Here is a 17,709-nt window from a genome sequence, read left to right on the forward strand (position 1 = left end):
ATAGATGTTTTACTGGAACTCTCTTATTTTTTTGATGATCCAGCGGATGTTGGCAATTTGATCTCTGGTTCCTTTGCCTTTTCTAAAACCAACTTAAACATCTGGAAGTTCACGGTTCACATATTGCTGAAGCCTGGCTTGGAGAATATTGAGCATTACTTTACTAGCGTGTGAGATGACAAAAATTCTATAGCCAACATCATATTAATGGTGAAAGATTTTAAAGCCTTTTTTTAGCACTATCAAGGCAAAGACACATGCTTTCATTCCTGCTACTTTTGTAGTAGAGGAAATTCTAGCCAGCACAAAAATGCTAACAAGTATATAAAAAAGCTTAAAAAACCAGGATGGAAGAGTTAAAATTGTCCCTATTTGCAGATGCTATGATAGGCTATGTAAAACATCCCAGGGATTCTACAAAATTACTCATAGAACTAATTAGCCCAGCAAGGTCTCAAGATACAAGATCAATGTACAAAATCAATTATATTTCTATATACAAGAAGTGAAATATTATAAATCAAAATTTAAAAGATAACATCTTAAAATAACTCCAAAAAGGGGGTATACTTATGAACATAACAAACATTTACAGGATCTATATGCTGTAAACTTAAAAAAAAAATAAAAATAAAATAAAACAAAGACCTAGAGGGTATAAACACTGTGTTCATGGACTAAGGACTATAATAGAGTAACTGTCATTTTACCTGCAGTTAATCTATAGTTCTAACGCAATTCCTATCAAAATACCAGCAAGCTTTTGTGTACATATGAACAAGCACCAAATTGTCTGAATCACATCTGCCTTCTTTTTCGCTGGCCTCAGTGCCAATAAATTTCCCATAACCAACACATTTCTCCATTGGCTTTACTTAACAATAAGATTTTTTAAAAAATCATCTATGAATATATGCCATTATAGAATATATAACACATCAACGAATATAGATCATTGTGGAGAAGGGAAATTGCCTAGACATGTTTTTTTCCCAAGTCAATAAATTTGTGAACTTTGTATAAAAGTCTTAGTTATCGTACCTGTTTATTCCCAGCTTGTTTATCCTTTGAAGCTCTATTAGTCATAGTGCTTAAAATTATCTGAGATAATTACATAAGTGGGGGAGATGATTCAGACCCCTAACCATTAATATAAAATGCTGCCATTAAGGTTTTCAATTTCTTGAGTATTCACTCCTTGTTACTTTTAAGTTTACCCTAATCAGCTCTTTCTAAATAATAGTCCACTCATGTTATGATAGAGGGATTATTGGTTAGTATTCAAATGTAAGCAAGAACCAGTCTTCATTTTACAACATGTGTCTTAAAAGTATAGGCTAAGAATCTACTGTATAGCAGTTGGACCTCTTCTCAACACTATGTACTGTCCTTAATGGGAAAATAATCTTAAAATAAATGGATATATGTATATGTATAACTGATTCACTTTGCTGTACATTTGGAACTAACACGACATTGTAAATCAACTATTCTCCAATAAAAATTTTAAAAATAAAAATAAATCATATGTGAACCAGATCACCAGTCCAGGTTCGATGCATGAGACAGGGCGCTCAGGGCTGGTGCACTGGGATAACCCAGAGGGATGGGATGGGGAGGGAGGTGGGAGGGGGGTTCAGAATGGGGAACACATGTACACCCATGGCTGATTCATGTCAATGTATGACATAAACACTACAATATTGTAAAGTAATTAGCCTCCAGTTAAATAAATTTATATTTAAAAAATTAAACTGTAAACTATAGAAAGTAATTTTAAAACATGCTAATGTAAGCCTTCAATGTAATCAATGTTGCACAATGCTCTATTAATTTCTGCTGTACACCAAAGTGACTCAGTTATACTAGAGATCTCTTCAAGAAAATCAGAGATACCAAAGGAACATTTCATGCAAAGGTGGGCTCGATAAAGGACAGAAATGGTATGGACCTAACATCACTACAGATGGTGACTACAGCCATGAAATTAAAAGACGCTTACTCCTTGGAAGGAAAGTTATGACCAACCTAGATAGCATATTCAAAAGCAGAGACATTACTTTGCCAACAAAGGTCTGTCTAGTCAAGGCTCTGGTTTTTCCTGTGGTCATGTATGGATGTGAGAGTTGGACTGTGAAGAAGGCTGAGCGCCGAAGAATTGATGCTTTTGAACTGTGGTGTTGGAGAAGACTCTTGAGAGTCCCTTGGACTGCAAGGAGATCAACCAGTCCATTCTGAAGGAGATCAGCCCTGGGATTTCTTTGGAAGGAATGATGCTAAAGCTGAAACTCCAGTACTTTGGCCACCTTATGTGAAGAGTTGACTTATTAGAAGACTCTGATGCTGGGAGGGATTGGGGGCAGGAAGAGAAGGGGATGACAGAGGATGAGATGGCTGGATGGCATCACTGACTCGATGGATATGAGTCTGAGTGAACTCCGGGAGTTGGTGATGGACAGGGAGGCCTGGCGTGCTGCGATTCATGGGGTCACAAAGAGTTGGACACGACTGAACAACTGATCTGATCTGATCTGATATATATATGTCTATACATCTTTTAAAAAATATTTTTTCCCATTATAGTTTATCAGAGGATACTAAGTATAGGTCTCTTACTATGTTGTTTACTCATCCCATATATAAAAGCTTACATGTGCTAACCCCAACCCAGGCCATTCCTCCTCCAACCCCCTACCCCTTGGCAACCATCAGTCTGTTCTCTATGTCTGTGATTCTTTCTCTTTCCTAGACAGGTTCTTTTGTGTCATATTTTAGATTCCACATTTAAGGAATATCATATCGTATTTGTTTTTCTGACTTACTTTGCTAGTATGATAATCTCTAGTTGCATCCTTGATGCTGCACATGGCCTTATTTCATTCTTTTTTATGACTGAGTAGTAGTCCATTTATATGTACCACATCTTCTTTACCCATTCATCTTCAATGGACATTTAGGTTGTTTCTATGTCTTGGCTGTTGTGAATAGAGCTGCTATGAACATAGAGGTGTATGTATCTTTTTGAATTACAGTTTTGTCTTGATATATGTCCAGACGTGGATGCTTTGTGCCTTTGGTAAAGTAAAGTTCTGTATTTTAATGTGTTTCTTTTTCAAAATAGTACTTTGGGAACCTGTGTTCTTTTCTCTTTCTTTGTGCAATCACATACATAACAGATAGTGATATTAGTATAGACATATGAAAGAAAAAATATGATCACAATACAAAGCACTATTAGAAAGCACAGTATGACAAAATCAATTAAAGATGACCTAAATATTGTACGTATATACTGTCAATGGATTATAAGACTCAACATGATAAAAATGGAATTTATCCAGATTGATCTATTTAATGCAACCCTTGTCAAAATTAAAGAAGATATTTTATTGTTAGGTCCATAGAGCTATTTGTCTAAAATCTTTATGTTAAGGCACAGGGCCTAGAATGTAAAGTAATTTTTAAAAAGAATAACGTAGTGGGATAAATAACTCTGTCTAATGCTTAATCATATAGCTGCAGTAATTAAGGCAGTATGGCATTGGAAGAGAGATACATCAATAGGACAGAGGCGCAATTGCAGAAGTAGATCCGCACAAATGTGCCCAGGTGGCTTTTGACAAAGGTACAAAAATTATTCAGGGAAAAGATGTTTTTTCCACTAATGGCATTGAGGTAATTGGAAATCTGTAAGCAAAAAAAAAAAAAAGAAGAAAAGAAACTTTACATTGTATACAAAATTGAACTTAAATTAAATTCTAAGGGAATTTCCTTGGCAGTGTAGTGGTTAGGACTCTGAACTTCCACTGCCTGTGAGCCCAGTTTCAGTCCCTTACTGGGGAACTAAAATCCTGTAAGTGATGCAGAGTGGCTAAAAATCAATCTGTAAATAAAATTTAAAAAATAAAATCCATTTAAATGTAAGTATAGAGTTATATTTCAAAAAGAAAAATTAAGAGAAAATCTTGATGAGTTAAAACTTGTTGAAGAATTCTTGAGCAAGATACCAAAAGAACCATGCAAGAAAAAATTCAATAAATTGAAATTTTTTTTTTAATTTAAAACTTTTGCTTTGGAATTACTCTATTAAAAAATTAAAAGATGAGCTACATACTCGGAGAATATATTTGTAAAACACATATCTAACGAAGGACTCATGTGTAGAGTATATGAAGATTACTGAAAATTCAGCAGTTACAACAAAAGTATCCAGTTGGAAAATAAGCAAAAGATATGGACAGACATTTCACTGAAAAGTATATTCAGATGGAAAATAAGAACAAGAAAAAAAAAAGGTTCAGTGTTAGTAACCATTCAGACAATTAAAATTAAGACTGCCAGGATATATCTCTACTTGCTTAAGACAAAAATGTATATATATATATATACACACACACATATATATGTATATATGACAATACCAAGAAAAATGTGGAGAAACTGGATCACTCACATTGCTGGCAGATATATATAAAATGATACAAACCCTCAAGAGAACATTTTTTGTAGTTTCTTTTTAAAAACTAAATATATACATACCGTATGACTCAGCAACTTTACTCCTGGGCACTAATCCAGATAAATGAAAAATATATATAGTTGATTGTTTGGCAGGTTTTTTTGTAGTAACCAAAAACTGGAAATAACCAAAATGGTCTACAGTGAATGAATGTCCAAACAGACTCTAATATATCCATGAAATGGAATAGTACACAGTAATAAAAGTAAACAGATTTTTGATGCAGATAACAACTTGAATGGATCCTTAGGACACTATGCTAAGTGAAAAACGCTAATCTCAGATGGTCACATACTGAATGATTGTTTTTATCTAACATTCTTGAAATGACAAAATTATATTGATGGAGAACAAATCAGTAGGTACCAGCCTACTGGAGATGGTGTTTGGTGTGACTATAAAGGAAGGAAGAAGATTTGTGTGCTGATAGAATGGCTCTGTATTGTGATTGAGGTGTGGTTATACAAATCACCACACATAATAAAGTGACAGAAATATATAAAGTATATCAATGTCAATTTCCTGGTTTTGATATGTGTTATAGTTATCTTAAATACAATTGTTGGGGGAAAAATGAGTGAAGAGTTTATGGAACCTCTCTATACTTTCTTTGAAACTTTATGTGAATCTATCATTATTTCAAAATAAAAAGTTAAGTTTTTGAAAAATTCTGCTCTGCCAGTTATTAACAATGGGAACGAGCAAATTCCTTGAGCAGTCATTTTTGTAATGATGCTCCTAAAAGCTGTCCAGTGTAGTTATTGTAGGGACTAAATGAGAGATGTAAGTGACCACTGGAAAGTAATGACAAGGTCTGTACTAGAGTTCACTGTATTTAGGCCAAATTTTATTTTATGTACCTTTCATTTTTTCCAGTTTTATTAAGTGTATCTTATCACCTAGATTATAAAACCTTAAGAGAAGTGTGAGTATTCTATGTTAATGTCAAATTTATTACAGGTGCCCAACAAATCCTGATTATTGACTAAGGCTGAAAGACAAGATGTATCTAAGGGCATTCAGCTCTATTAGTGTTTGGTACTTTGGATATTGCTTTAGATATTATCCAAGACAAGTTTTGGGTATATTTGGAGCCAGAGCTGTTATGGAAACATACATTTCAGGGTTTTTCAAAACTGGCTGTGAATTAGCTCACCTGTCAAACACAGAGTACTGTGTCCTGCTGCTGCTGCTGTCACTTCAGTCGTGTCTGACTCTGTGTGACCCCATAGATGGCAGCCCACCAGGCTCCCCTGTCGCTGGGATTCTCCAGGCAAGAACACTGGAGTGGGTTGCCATTTCCTTCTCCAATGCATGAAAGTGAAAAGTGAAAGTGAAGTCACTCAGTCGTGCCCGACTCTTAGTGACCGCATGGACTGCAGCCTTCCAGGCTCCTCCGACCATGGGATTTTCCAGGCAGGAGTACTGGAGTGGGGTGCCATTGCCTTCTCCGACTGTGTCCTACTCCCAGAGTTTTTTTTCATTTTTCAGGTTTCGTGTGTACTTGCATTTCTAAAATGTTCCTACCTGATGTTGATGCTGCTGCTTCATGGACTGCACTTTACAAATCCCTGATAAACTGTACACGTACCTTGGCTGAAATGTGGGTTTATATCTACAGGGAACTCATGATACAAGGTGTAAAGGAACTTATACTCTGAGCAGTATTGCATGCCATTGCATAGGACAGGAAATGTAACATGCAGATGTGGATCCATGTAACTCCTAAAACATTTCTCTTAGCATATTTCATAAAATTGTTTGTTATATACATATTTAGACAACCACACTAAAGAGATGAGGTGACCTATAGAGAAAATTTTAAATCTACTTTGGATGATAGTAATTTAAGTACAGTTACCCACAAATTAAAATCAGGGCTTGTGTTTTATTTCATACAGATTTTATTGAGGAGATTGGTAATATTATGATATTCCAAAATGTAAAATGTATAACTCACTATTAAAGTAAACATAGTCTGACTCCCATATGTCAGGGTTTTTTTTTCCTATTTTTATCTACAATTTATTTCTGTGCCAAGCAATTGAATGCTTGACATAGAAAAATGAGTCTGTCACTTTAACAAATGGTACTATAAAAACACTCAAACAAATAATTTTAGCAGAGATTATTGTAATTGCAGAAGAAATATCTTTCTCAAATGTGTTACCAGTATTTCCTATAAATATTGGGCTCACCTATTGCATTAAAATTAAAAATAAGAAAGGAGATAAAGAAGCCTTCTCTTAGCAAAAAATAGTTTAGAAACATGTTGAATGGTGTGTTACAGTTGTGTTCATTTAATACAGAAAACTTCTGAGAATCATTACATAGTTGATCATTAACTCAGTGTCTAAGAGGATGTTTTAAATAAATCTCAGCAAGTAAATTGAATAAAAAGTAATTTGTTAGTGGAAAAAAACTTGTATCATCAGTTACAACAACAATTGAGCATTTTAGGGGGATTTCTTCACTTCATTCTTAAAGTATTCTTTATTTTAGCAGAAGCCTTTCCCATGAGAGCTATACACATTCTGCCTTCAGAGCTCAGCTGCTTCATTCTGCTGTTTCTTCTCTTATTCAGACTGTTGGCATCAATATATGACTTTTGATTGGATCCCCAGGGTAGAAATTAAGTTTGGTAGACAGTGGATATATAACAAATGCATAGATTATTCTGGGCATTTCTTTTTGTTCAGTAGAGTGAAAGTTTTAGTGCTATTGAGAAAGTTTAAAAAAAAGAGAGAAAAAAAGCAAAGGCATTTAAAAGGCTAATCTGGATCAGAATTTTCTGCTCTAATATTCTGGAAATGTGCATAGAGATTTCAGAAAGTCTTGTTACAGTTGTGTACCAAAGAGTTTTTATGTTAAGAAGGCTTTGAGAGCAAATACTATATCCCCTGGGCTATTATGGTTTAGATATTAATGAGAACACAGTTGAACACTATTTGAATTCACAGGACTTGCCATGCTGGAAGCACAACCTTATATGTAGTGGCCATGGGCAGTCCTATTATGGGAAACCAACTTGAGAGAAAAGGCGGGTCACTTGCTTCTGCGCAGGTCCTGGAATTCAAAATATCCAGGGGCCTCTACAGAATCCTGGCATCAGTTACTATGTTGACTCACTCAGTGTTGGGATCACTCACTTTCCCCTTACAGGACTCAGATCTTGGAGGCAATTAGCTTCAGAGAATACGAATAGAAAAAAAAAAAAAAAAACCTGAAGTCTTATTTTTTAAAGGCTGCTGAAGTTGATTGGTTTCTCATCATTCCTAAACCTACTGAAGCAATAAAGTTGAGAAAAAATTTACCAAGATTTTTATCGCTGCCTTGATATATACTTTTCTTTTTTCCAAATGCTTTGGTGGGAAGAAGTAGAGGACTGTTGTAAGTACAAAGTAACTAAAATATTTTTTACTGCGGCATAACTTTTAGTTTGTGGCAAGCTCACTGATTAGGCAGATTGATTTAAACTTATTATAGTGGATTGTGATTAAGCATAAATGTTATATATATATATATATATATTACATATATATATGTGCAGGTGTACATGTTTCTCACTGGGAAAACTTTTCAATATAAATGAGTTAGCATTTAAGCTTTTTCATTTGCAAAAAACACATCTTTCTTATTTAAGAAACTACTCCAGTAATAGAATATGCATAACTGGCTTGGAGTATTTGTAACAATTTAAATTGCTGTTAAATAGTTTGTGTATATGAGTTATTATCATGATTATTTGATATTTTTGTATTCAGTAATAGTTACATGTGGAGTACTGAACTGACATATATTCTCAATGAACTAATTGCTCTATGGGAATGACATGTGGATGCCTCAAGGTTAGAAAAGTTTTATGTGGCTTATTATGGGGGTAAGATAAAGAATAGAATGCTTTGTGATGGATAAATGGAGGTTGAGAAAAGTATTGATAAATATTTAATTTAAAAGTTCCCTTCTCATACTACATTTAGTATTTTGAATGTTCTTTTCTGTAGCATATCATTAAAAATTATTTCAAATGATGATATGATCTCTGCTATCAAATTACCAGGTACTTTTATTAAGAAAACAACAGAAAAACATGAGGGGCTTCTAATCATAATTTGCATTCAAGTCACAGTGTTGTTTCATGTCTATGATGACCTAACTTTTCAGTAAAACATTTTAGTTTGACTTTTTTATATAAACTCCAACTTTTTTGTTTAAGAAAGTAAAAATGATTAATAAAACATGTAAAAACTGACCATGTCACAACAGTAAAAATAATATATACAAATAATATATGAGGAGTACAATGTGTCCCAAAGAGGTGGATGAAGATTATCTCTTTTCTTACCTGCCTTTGACTTGTGGATTGTAGTCATTCCCTGAAATAGATATGAGGGTCTATAATTAAGGATGAAAGAAGTGAAATCTCTCTAAATAAGTAACTATTCAAAACTTCTGGGAAAAGAGTCACAAGAGAAGTTTCACCTCTGAGAAAAAATTGTGGAAAGAAATCAACAGTGTGCATGTATTGATTTACAAAAGATGATACTGGATTTTGTAGTAAAACATTTTTATATAATTTCCTTTATAAATTTCTTTGACGGATATAAGAATTGATTTCTGATTGAAAAGCCATTCAATTTACAGATATTACAAAAATACAAAGCATATGTTTGTTCTTTTTAATACACACATATTCATCACTTGATCAATTGATATAGCTATAAAATTAAAACCATAAACCAGTATATAGAGCAATTTAGGGAGAGCAGCAGAATTTTAATTTTGACATGGAACAAGATAAGCCATCTGCTTTGTCATAGATATTCGAATGACTTTTTAAATTCTTAATCAGAATTTGAAGAAAGCTAACCTTTTTGGACAAGCCCTGTAGGACTTTATTATAGTATGTGATCAGGTAATACTTAGGCTAAATGGCAATGAATTTCTTAAGAGAAAATGAATATATTCACAAAGTTACATTATACATTAACTTTTATTAACTGACAACATACTACTCTTTGAATGTATTGACATTTGAATCCAGTTTTTTAAATTGCATTGGTTTGAAAAACTTGAGTACACTTGGTTGGGTTTTAACCAAAATAGTTACCAATTAATAGAGAATAGCACTGTATTAACATAAGTCTTGCTTACTTTTAGAATTACTTAAATATTGTTTTGCAAAGAGTCATTCAAATAATTGATTGCAAATTATATATTTCTTTAGAATTTTTTAAATGATGCAAATTTTCTTAAAGTCTAATAATATCATCTTTTAGAATTTCATTTGCAGAGTGTTTTAAGGGCATCTTAACTATGAAAAAGAGATTGCTGATCTAAATAGATAATATACTTCTTAATAAGAAGCCCTCTGTGTCTCTTATGTGGCATAGCAGTATGGAAAATACAGTAGAAAATATCATTATAATTGTTACTCTAAACTTAAAGACCAAAAAATGTTCTGTGCAAATTTGTTATTTAAGGAAGAGAGGTATTGGTTGATACTACTCCAGCTAGACAGTACTGAAATATAAATTCATAATTTGGACAGAGATATTAATACAGCTTCCTCTTTAGTCCTAAAGTACACATTTAAAATCTGTAGGCCAAGTCATTTGCTACATGTGAAACAAATTGTAAAGTTCTTAACCACTTGGGTGGTTTAATAAAAGAGATTAAAATCTTTGTTCTCTGGAAAAGTCAAGATTTTTTAATTCTATTTTATTATCTTTCATCATGGTTTTATCACAAAAATAAAACAAAGTGATTTCCCAAACTTTCCTTACCCTTCCACTTTCTGCTGTAATATTTCCCTAACTTATTAAAAATGATTTATCATATTTTTTATTAAACCATTCTTTCTTGCACTGCAAATGCAAGAAACTTGATATTTTGGTGTGACTCTGTATCTTTATATAAACACACATGCACATTTAAATCACAGAGTACTGAGTTACCTAAGAGAGACCTTGAAAATTAATTGGAAATTAATTTTTCTATAAAGATCATTTTCTTTCTTTAAACTCGTTTTTTTTAAGTATTGTTAATTTACAATGCTCTGTTAAGTTCAGTTATACAGCAAAGTGATTGAGTTATATATATATATATTCCAAATTTTCTGTTTATATGTTTTATTTTCTATTTAAATAGACCTCATTTGAATAGATACTGACAAGAGTAATGACAAAACATCACAAACCATAAAGGAAGAAGCAGACATAGGTTTTATGGGGCCTGAGCTTGAACAATTGAAGGAAGGGGACTCTTTTTGGAAAACTAATACAAAATTATGAATACAAAATCAGGTAGGACTTGGGAGGAGCCAATATAAGTGAAGCACTTGCAGACTTAAGCTTTGAACATTTCATGGGAAATCATCTCTGTATGAAGAGATTTGTTGCAGTTCAATCTCTTTTACCCCTTCCCTTTTAAAAGAAAATTGATGCTAGTTATATTTCTTTAAAGTATGTATTATTTCTCAAAGACAGGCTTTTACTTAATGCAGATTAGAGTTAAAGGAGTTTATAATCGTAGGAATTTGACATTTCTGCCTTTCATTCTGAAAAGATACATTGATTAAAGTGATGTCAAACTCAGTTAATGGAGGCGGTACAGTTATTTCAGATATACAGAGTATGTAGTTTGAAGGCAAGCCAAATCACAGTGAGAAGGAATAATGATGACCTTGGTTTATTTTTATACAGCATTCAGGGTGTGATTGGATTCAGAGGGAGGCCACAGTTTTCTTTCTCACAAAGTCCTGCCATAGTCCTATGAGATTTGTGTTGTTATCAAGGCAGTTGGTTCATATAGGAACATTTTGTTGGGAAAGATATAGGCTGTGGTATGGGATATGAGAAGACTTTTTTTTTTTAATTAAATGCAGCCAAGTACCATAGCATAATTTCATGAAACTTTTTTCTTTGGCAGTATGGTCCATGGAGCAGACCGATCTTCAAAACTCAAACAAGCAAAAAAATAAACACTTTGTGGTTTTCATCTTTTCCCTCATTTAAAAACGTCCATTCATTAAAAGTCCTTGGAATTTCATGCTGTACAATATTGACGGAGGAATACTCATACTGTATTTGGAGTTCTGAAGTTTAATTTTAATACAGATATGAAAAATAGGTTGGCAGTGCTCTGTGTGTGTGTGTATGTGTGATCAGTTGCTGAATCTTGATTGACTACTTTGAGACACCCTGGATTGTAGCACACCAGGCTCCTCTGTCCATGAAATTTTCCAGGCAAGAATACTAGAGTGGGTTGACTTTCCTTCTCCAGGGGATCTTCCCAATCCAGGGATTGAACCCACATTGCATCTCCTGCATTGACAAGTGGATTCTTTACCACTGAGCCACCTGGGAAGCCCAGGCAGTGCTAAAGTATAGTTTATTATTTTGCCAATTTGGAAGGGGTTTGTCTACTTCTGTCACATGTAGAATTGTCCTAACATCTTTATATTTGTAAAATATAAAGCTTCCTCTAATTAATATTGTAAGTGAAAATGTCTTTCAGAGATTCTGATAGCCTCTCTTGAAAGGGAGAGTAACCCTGCTTTTTGTGAGTCACCCCTATGCAAATGATAGTTTGAAGAGTAGTAGCTAAGATGATTTGGTTTGCTTTTTTCCAAAAATTAGGGTATTAAAAGCTTATTTTCCCATGTATTCAATATTACAGCATATTAGAGTTTTGCTAGTGCCTTTTTAAACCAGATGGCTCCTCCAGAAATTCTGAAATGCTTTAACTCCAAGGGACATGCCCTTTTTCTTTCCCCATTCAAGATTACTACTCTGCCCTGAATATGGCCACAAAACCAAAAGCCATGGCTCCAGTGGTTTAGGAGAATCTTAAATGTCTCAGCCACAATTCTGACAAGCAGCAGGCAAATGAGGGTGAAGAAAGGGAATGGCCCTGCTCATTCATGCTTAGAAGAGTCCCAGTCTTGTGACCACACGGAATCCCCCACATGCCCATTAACAAAAGCTGAGGTCAATGCCCTTGCTCCCAGAGCTGGAGTCTTCCATTCAGGCTACCATTTTAAGAAAAAATTTTCATCCAGCTCTGTGCTCAGTCCTTATGTTCTGATATTCATTCACAAGACCTCAGAATTTTGATAGGCGAAACAAGACACAGAGCAATTTTCTAGGGCCCTACAGTCCCGAGAGGTGACTTTGCATAGTCTGTAATGATATTCAGCCCAGAGAAAACAAGTGTTCTCAGCAATCTGGATTGACTTTGGAAATCAGTTTCTCCCCAGTCTCCTTATTATCTTTTCCCTTCTGCTTCAGTGCCTTACTTTTGGTTTGTCATTATTCACCCCATTCTTCACCAAAGAAAGGTGGGGAGAATTAACAATTATCCTTTAACTGGAAAGGAACTGTCATTTTGATGCTATGCTGGTAAAATGTTGATGCTGTTGTTGTTTTGGGTATGGATAAATGAATCTTCCAGAACTGGTAATTCAGTATTTTGATTCCATATAATTTTAAGCCACTGGTTTTCCATAAATTTTAAATGTTAGAAAAATGGTTTCCTATATATTAATTTTTAAAGCTGAAATGTATCTAAGGCTACTTTAAAATATTTAGAATCTGAGGAAGAATGTTGCCTCTATTTTTATTTTATTATTTATTTTAAGAGAAAACTGGGTTGCTTTAATGAACAGAAGGAATATTAAAGTGCATAGTATGGAAGCCAATGCTTATCCATGTGATAAAGTCAGAATGTAGGTAGCTGAATGAGTTTTAAACAGTTAACAGAATTTTAAAGAAACTTTAAAAAATGCTTACATTGTTACACTCTTAGTTTACACTTAATAAATATTTAATAAATATATTTAATAAATTCAACCCATTCACAGGCATTACAGCAATGAGGGATTTATATATGCCAAAATAATATACAGGTTTTTGCCAGTTTATCTTCAACTTTTAGCTGTTCTTTATCTCTAATCTTATGAAATAATTGATGTTTTAAAAAGGCCAGGATTCATTGAGCACAATTAGCATTATCATGTCTCATTATGCCCAATTATGGGCAAATAAAGGAGTTAACCTTTCAATGTTTTCACCCTCTTCTTGGCTTTTGCTTTGTTTTGTTTTAAATTGCTCTCCCTCCTCCCACTCTGCTTTTCGCGAAGACTGTCATGGATTCAGGACTATAAAAGGGCATAAACATCGGTGGCTTTTTGCTCATTCTTGGCACCCATCTTTATTTGCACACAACTTGTCTGCTCCTTTATCAGATTACAGCAGCAATAGTACCTTAGCCCGGGCTAAGTGCTGACTTAAAGGGCACAGGAGTCAGCACACTCTTACAAGTGCAGATATTAGCCTTGGAAACTGTGTGAGGTCAAACTAAAGACATAAGAAAGGAAAAAAAAAAAATCAGAGTCAGAACTGTGCAAGTATTTTCATCAAAGGCAAGCTGAGTAATTCCTTTATATATAGATGCTCATGAAGGCAATATTAGAAATAGATTGCTGACTAAGCAGGCAAAATGTTTCCAAAATAGTTGAGGGACAGATAAAATTATGTATGAAAGTGGTGAACCTCAGTGGCTCTCATATATTGGAAAATAACTAGGAAGGAAAAGGGAAAACTAGACTCTAAAGAATGTAACCAGATACAAGCAGTGCTGGCATGTAGGTGGTTAACTGAAAGAGCTTACTGGAAGCTCAGACAGCTGGGGAATCCTGATTTAGTAGAGCCTGAAGGGCAGGTCAGGAGCCATGTGAACAGCTGCTGAAGAGCTAGAGAATTCCTCTGGATTAGGTGTACATACCCCGTCTCTAATGGGCTATGTCAGAGAGCACCAAGTGTTATCACTGAGTTTACTTCACTCAAGCCTATGGACTTTGCAGTGTTTTCCTTTAAATGTCTAGAAATAGAGTGGCTCTCTAAATAAATCCAGAAATAAAAGTATCAGAGGAAGTGGCTCCTTAAAGTTTGTATTGTGTGGGTTTCGGTGACCAGTGTTTGAAGAAGGAACCATTTGTTATTCATGCATTTGGTCATGTAACTAGGATATGTTGAGCACCTACTTGTGCCAGATACTGTGCCATGTTCTGGAGATAATGTTCTAAATAAGTGCACTCACTGGAATTAGAATTTAGCAGAGGAAATATATATATATATATATATATATATCGGAGAAGGCAGTGGCACCCCACTCCAGTACTCTTGCCTGGAAAATCCCATGGATGGAGGAGCCTGGCAGGCTGCAATCCATGGAGTCGAGAAGGGTCGGACACGACTGAGTGACTTCACTTTCACTTTTCACTTTCATGCATTGGAGAAGGAAATGACAACCCACTCCAGTGTTCTTGCCTGGAGAATCCCAGGGATGGGGCAGCCTGGTGGGTTGCCATCTATGGGGTCGCAGAGAGTCGGACACGACTAAAGTGACTTAGCACTTTATATTAGAACATATATATAGAACATTATATATATATAATGTTCATGCACTATTTACATTGCATTTGGGGACTGCAATTTAAATTGCATTGTAAGGACTACAAAATAATGCACACCTTGTTAGAAAAATGTATACTAGTGAGACCTAGACTTGTATTAGAAATTGGGGAAAGGATTCCTAAGAAATCAGCATTCAAAGTATGGCAATGCAGAATGGAATTGGCTCATAGTTGTCCGAGGGAAAAAGAGGGAAATGTTACATTCAGAGGGATCAACAGATGTGAAGGTGTAACATGCTATGACGAAAGAACTAAACGACGATAAGCTTTCCTAGACTTTCATAAGTGGGGCAGTTTAAATAAGCATGCAGTTGATACAGTGGCCTGGGATCCAATCATTCAGTGCCTGAGAGCTCATGGCAATGATTTTTTTTTTTTTTTGTATAGTAAAATCAATGATTAGCTTTTAAGGGTTTCTGTTAAGGAGGTGAAATGACTATGTTTGTGTTATTTTTGCTTTTTTTTTTTAAAGAACAGTATTCTGTTTTGTGAAAAAGAGATTAGAAGGTGTTAAGAGTAGATGAGGAGCTATCAGTCTGAAGCTCTAAATCTGGTAGTTTCTCCAGGGACAAAAGAAGATGATGTTAACTAGAATGGTAACACTGGAGTTGAAAGAAGTGGATTGATTTAAGATTTACCTAGGAGATGGAGTCAATAGGAATTAGTATTGAGTTGGATGTGGTGCTTTCTATGGCATGTAGAATTGGGTGGATAATAGTACCGTTTAGAAGGAGAAGACTTGAAGGGAGCTAGAATAATGGGAAGAATTGGGGATGTAGAATGAGTTTTTAATGGAGAGCATGGGTGCTGGGAACCCGGGGATGTGAAGCCTACTTCTTTATTGGGGACTTAATGTCTCTTGTTGTTCAGTTACAAAGTTGTGTCTAACTCTTTGCAACCCCATGGACTGCAGCACGCCAGGCTTCCGTGTCTTTCACTATCTCCCAGAATTTGCTCAAACTCATGTCCTTTGAGTCAGTGATGCCATCCAATGATCACATCCTCTGTCGCCCCTTCTCTTCCTGCCCATAATCTTTCCCAGCATCCAGGTCTTTTCCAATGAGTTGACTCTTCACATCGGTGGCCAAAGTATTGGAGCTTCAGCTTCAGCATTAGTCCTTCCAATAAATATTCAGGGTTGATTTCCTTTTGGATTGATTGGCTTGATCTCTTTACTGTCCAAGGGACTCCCAAGAGACTTCTCCAGAATCATAGTTCGAAAGTATCAATTCTTTGGTATTCAACCTTCTTTATGTTCCACCTCTCATATACGTATATGACTACTGGAAAAACTATAATTTTGACTATATGGACCTTTGCCAGCAAAGTGATGTCTCTGCTTTTTAATATGTTGTCTAGATTTGTCATAGCTTTCCTTCCAAGGAGCAAGTATCTTTTAATGTTATGGCTGTACTCACTGTCCGCAGTGATTTTGGTGCCCAGAAAAATAAAATCTGACAGTTTCCACTTTTTCCCCATCTATTTGCGATGAAGTGATGGGACCAGATGCCACGATCTTCGTTTTTTGAACGTTGAGTTTTAAGCCAGCTTTTTCGTTCTCCTCTTTTACCCTCATCAAGAGGCTCTTTAATTCTTCTTTACTTTCTGCCATTAGAGTGGTATTATCTGCATATCTGAGGTTGTTGATATTTTTCCTGGCAATCTTGGTTCCAGCTTGTGTTTCATCCAGCCTGGCATTTCCCATGATGTACTCTGCATATAAGTTAAATAGGCTGGGTGACAAAATACAGCCTTGGCGTACTCCTTTCCCAATTTGGAACCAGTCTGTTCTAACTGTTCTAACGTCTGGTTCTAACTGTTACTACTTGACCTGCACAGAGATTTCTTAGGAGGCAGGTAAGGTGGTCTGGTATTCCTATCTCTTTAAGAATTTTCTACAGTTTGTTGTTATCCACACAGTCAAAGGCTTTAGCATAGTCAATGAAGCAGAAGTAGATGTTTTTCTGGACCTCCCTTGCTTTATCTGTGATCCACTGTATCTTGACAATTTGATCTCTGGTTCCTCTGCCTTTTCCAAATCCAGTTTGTACATCTGGAAGTTCTCGATTCACATACTGCTGAAGCCTAGCTCGAAGGATTTTGAGCATTACTTTGCTAGCATGTGAAATGAGCACATTTGTGTGGTAGTTTGAACATTCTTTGGAATTGCTCTGCTTTGGGATTAGAATGAAAGCTGATCTTTCTAGTCCTGTGAGCACTGCTGAGTTTTCCAAATTTGCTGACGTACTGAGTACAGCACTTTAACAGCATCATCTATTAGGATTTGAAATAGCTCAGCTGGAATTCCATCACCTCCACTAACTTTGTTCATAGTAAAGCTTTCTAAGGCCCATTTAACTTCACACTCCAGAATGTCTGGCTCTAGGTGAGTGAACAGCAACATGGCTATCCAGGTTTTTAAGGACTTTTTTGTATAGGTCTTTGGTGTATTCTTGCCACCTCTTCTTAACATCTTGTGCTTCTATTTGGTCCTTGCCGTTTTCTGTCCTTTATTGTGCCCATCCTTGCATGAAACATTCCCTTGGTATCTCCAATTTCCTGAAGAGTTGTCTAGTCTTTCTCGTTCTACTGTTTTCCTCTATTTCTTTGCATTGTTCACTTAGGAAGGCTTTCTTATCTCTCCTTGCTATTCTCTAAACTCTGCATTCAGCTGGGTATATCTTTCCCTTTCTCCTTTGTCTTTTGCTTCTCT

At 35.2% G+C, this 17,709-nt stretch overlaps 1 protein-coding gene across 2 annotated transcripts in view; it reads left to right on the forward strand.

The window, feature by feature from the left end:
* DMD (dystrophin) overlaps positions 1-17,709 on the forward strand; it is a 2,671,852-nt gene that overhangs the window by 419,789 nt on the left and 2,234,354 nt on the right. Inside the window, exon 1 of one of the 2 annotated variants that reach the window (XM_070365442.1) lies at positions 7,635-7,909. The exons of the other annotated variant lie outside the window; for it this stretch is intronic. Within the exon in view, the coding sequence (XP_070221543.1) occupies positions 7,879-7,909 (31 nt within the window). The 5' untranslated portion in view covers positions 7,635-7,878. Of the gene's footprint in view, positions 1-7,634; positions 7,910-17,709 lie in introns of those variants that run through there. 2 annotated transcript variants of the gene reach the window in all.

Source organism: Bos mutus, chromosome X, assembly GCF_027580195.1.
Source record: "Bos mutus isolate GX-2022 chromosome X, NWIPB_WYAK_1.1, whole genome shotgun sequence".
Taxonomy (NCBI): domain Eukaryota; kingdom Metazoa; phylum Chordata; class Mammalia; order Artiodactyla; family Bovidae; genus Bos; species Bos mutus.